Source organism: Branchiostoma belcheri, unplaced genomic scaffold (genome assembly GCF_001625305.1).
Source record: "Branchiostoma belcheri isolate BF01 breed outbred unplaced genomic scaffold, Haploidv18h27 scaffold49, whole genome shotgun sequence".
Lineage (NCBI taxonomy): Eukaryota > Metazoa > Chordata > Leptocardii > Amphioxiformes > Branchiostomatidae > Branchiostoma > Branchiostoma belcheri.
Window position 1 is genome coordinate 381,847 of NW_017804120.1, and position 1,880 is coordinate 383,726.

Consider the following 1,880-nt stretch of genomic DNA (forward strand, 5'->3'; position numbering starts at 1 on the left):
CCCCCCCGAGCCTGCTAGGAGGCTAATTTTCTAGCCTGGATTCCAGTCCCCGGCGCAACACGATACATCATAAGCTTCGGCCGGGGAAGACACAAGCCCTACCCTGGAATCCAAACTCGCTGTCCGGGCCGCAAAAGCCCTTCGCCCGCTGGTGTAAATTACCGCTACGGGGGAGTCTAGCCCGGGGGGAGTTTGGCTGGACCTAGGGCCAGCCAACTCCCATCGGGCTCAACTCCTCCGTAGCGCTAATTTAGGCAGGCGGGCGAAGGGCTCTCGGCTGCCAAAGGAAAACGGCTAACGGCCCGATACTAGTTTGGCATCCAGGGTACACAAGCCCCGATCCCAGAATTGACTCCCGGGGTCCAATTTATCTCTCGCACCGGGTCTAACCGAGGGGAGTCTATGGTAAAATTTCATTGTGGACAGCTACATGTAGGCTCTGGAGCCCTTGGCGAAGTCTGGTACCCAGGCTACTAACTCTCACGCCCGTAAACACTGTGCGGACAAACACACAATAGACATCTGTAATAGTTTGAAGCCCCTTTGTTTTTATTTCGAAAGCTTTCCTGTAATCTAAAAATATTTCATCGTGACATATAGACCCAATCACTCCACACACAACTCACATATCCATGCGTTTTTACTTTAAGGGTCAGACTCGGTGACCAAAATGACACTTTAAGCCTAAACAGACACCCTATATATCATCGACACACATCTAGAAGCCTGTAGGATATAGGTATAACATATCTTAATTCCCACCGGGAGTTTTGTTCACGATCTGTTCCTAATATTCGTTGTGGGCTCGGTAGCTCAAGAGAGCTTTGCGACCAAAGCCTAAATAATCTTTTCCAAGGATACTTGGAATTTCCAACATGTGTTATTTTATGTTGGCGATTTTGATACCATTTTTAAAATTGTGGAGTTCTAAAATATGTCTTCGGTGAATTTTTAAGCTGGTTTTTGTTTCAGATTGTTCTTGAAACAAGACAAGTGGTCTCTGTATTTTCAGGCGTGCGAAAGATCAGATTTTCACCCCAGTTTGGAATTTCTCGATTAGTTGTCTTCAAGTTCAAAAGCGGATACTATGTTGCCCTCAACCTCTAAACATACTTGCTTCCGGCGACGAAACAGTCCGGCCGAGAATCACACGTGAAACACTCAACTGGACTATTAAAATTCTAAACGTTGGTACAAAGCTGGTAGGAACCATACAAAACGTTGTAAACTTTAAAACGTACCTCCTTCGCATGTTTTCAGTAGAAGTAGAGCGCTGAAGAACCAGCACAGTGCCCGCTTCGCCATTTCGCAGGGAAACAATTCGTCACAGCCACTGAAAGAGAGTCAGTCAGTCGCTGGCTTTTCTTCTGACGATGGAGGGCGGCCTTGTTGTTGTGACGAAAGTGATTTCTCTTCTTGCCCTCTCGTGATCTCTTCAAACATGTGGTTCGAATCAGCTTCCGTGGGCGACGCTCCAGAGATACGCAACTGATACTAGTATCTGCGACTGTCCTTGATAAGAAGTTTTACCGCTCCTAGTTCTGGAGACAAGTGGGAATCGAACGTTCAACCCGTGTCGAAGCGGTGAAGAATCTCTCTCCCCACCGTTGGTGGCAGTATAATGACGGGGTACTCTGTCACACGACTCCCTTTATAAGTGATGCGGGTGGAAATTTGAATCGGGGGGTGTGCGGTCTTGCGTGGAACGACGGGATGACAACTCTCTTTACATCAGGAAGCTACGCGTGACTTATGGGGGCTTTGCTGAGGTAAAAAGCCGCTATGGGGTCTCCGATTCACCAGACAGCGGATAGATTTTATCAGACGACACATGCATTTATTTAGACTGACAACTCACTCGGATCTCTGTGTTGTTTGTT

At 47.5% G+C, this 1,880-nt stretch overlaps 1 protein-coding gene across 1 annotated transcript in view; it reads right to left on the reverse strand.

Annotated features, from left to right (window-relative positions):
* Positions 1 to 1,488, reverse strand: part of LOC109479575 (deleted in malignant brain tumors 1 protein-like) — a 25,004-nt gene extending 23,516 nt beyond the window's left edge. Inside the window, exon 1 of the mRNA XM_019781565.1 lies at positions 1,242 to 1,488. Within this exon, the coding sequence (XP_019637124.1) occupies positions 1,242 to 1,305 (64 nt within the window). The 5' untranslated portion in view covers positions 1,306 to 1,488. The remainder of the gene's footprint in view (positions 1 to 1,241) is intronic.
* Positions 1,489 to 1,880: the final 392 nt, after the last annotated feature.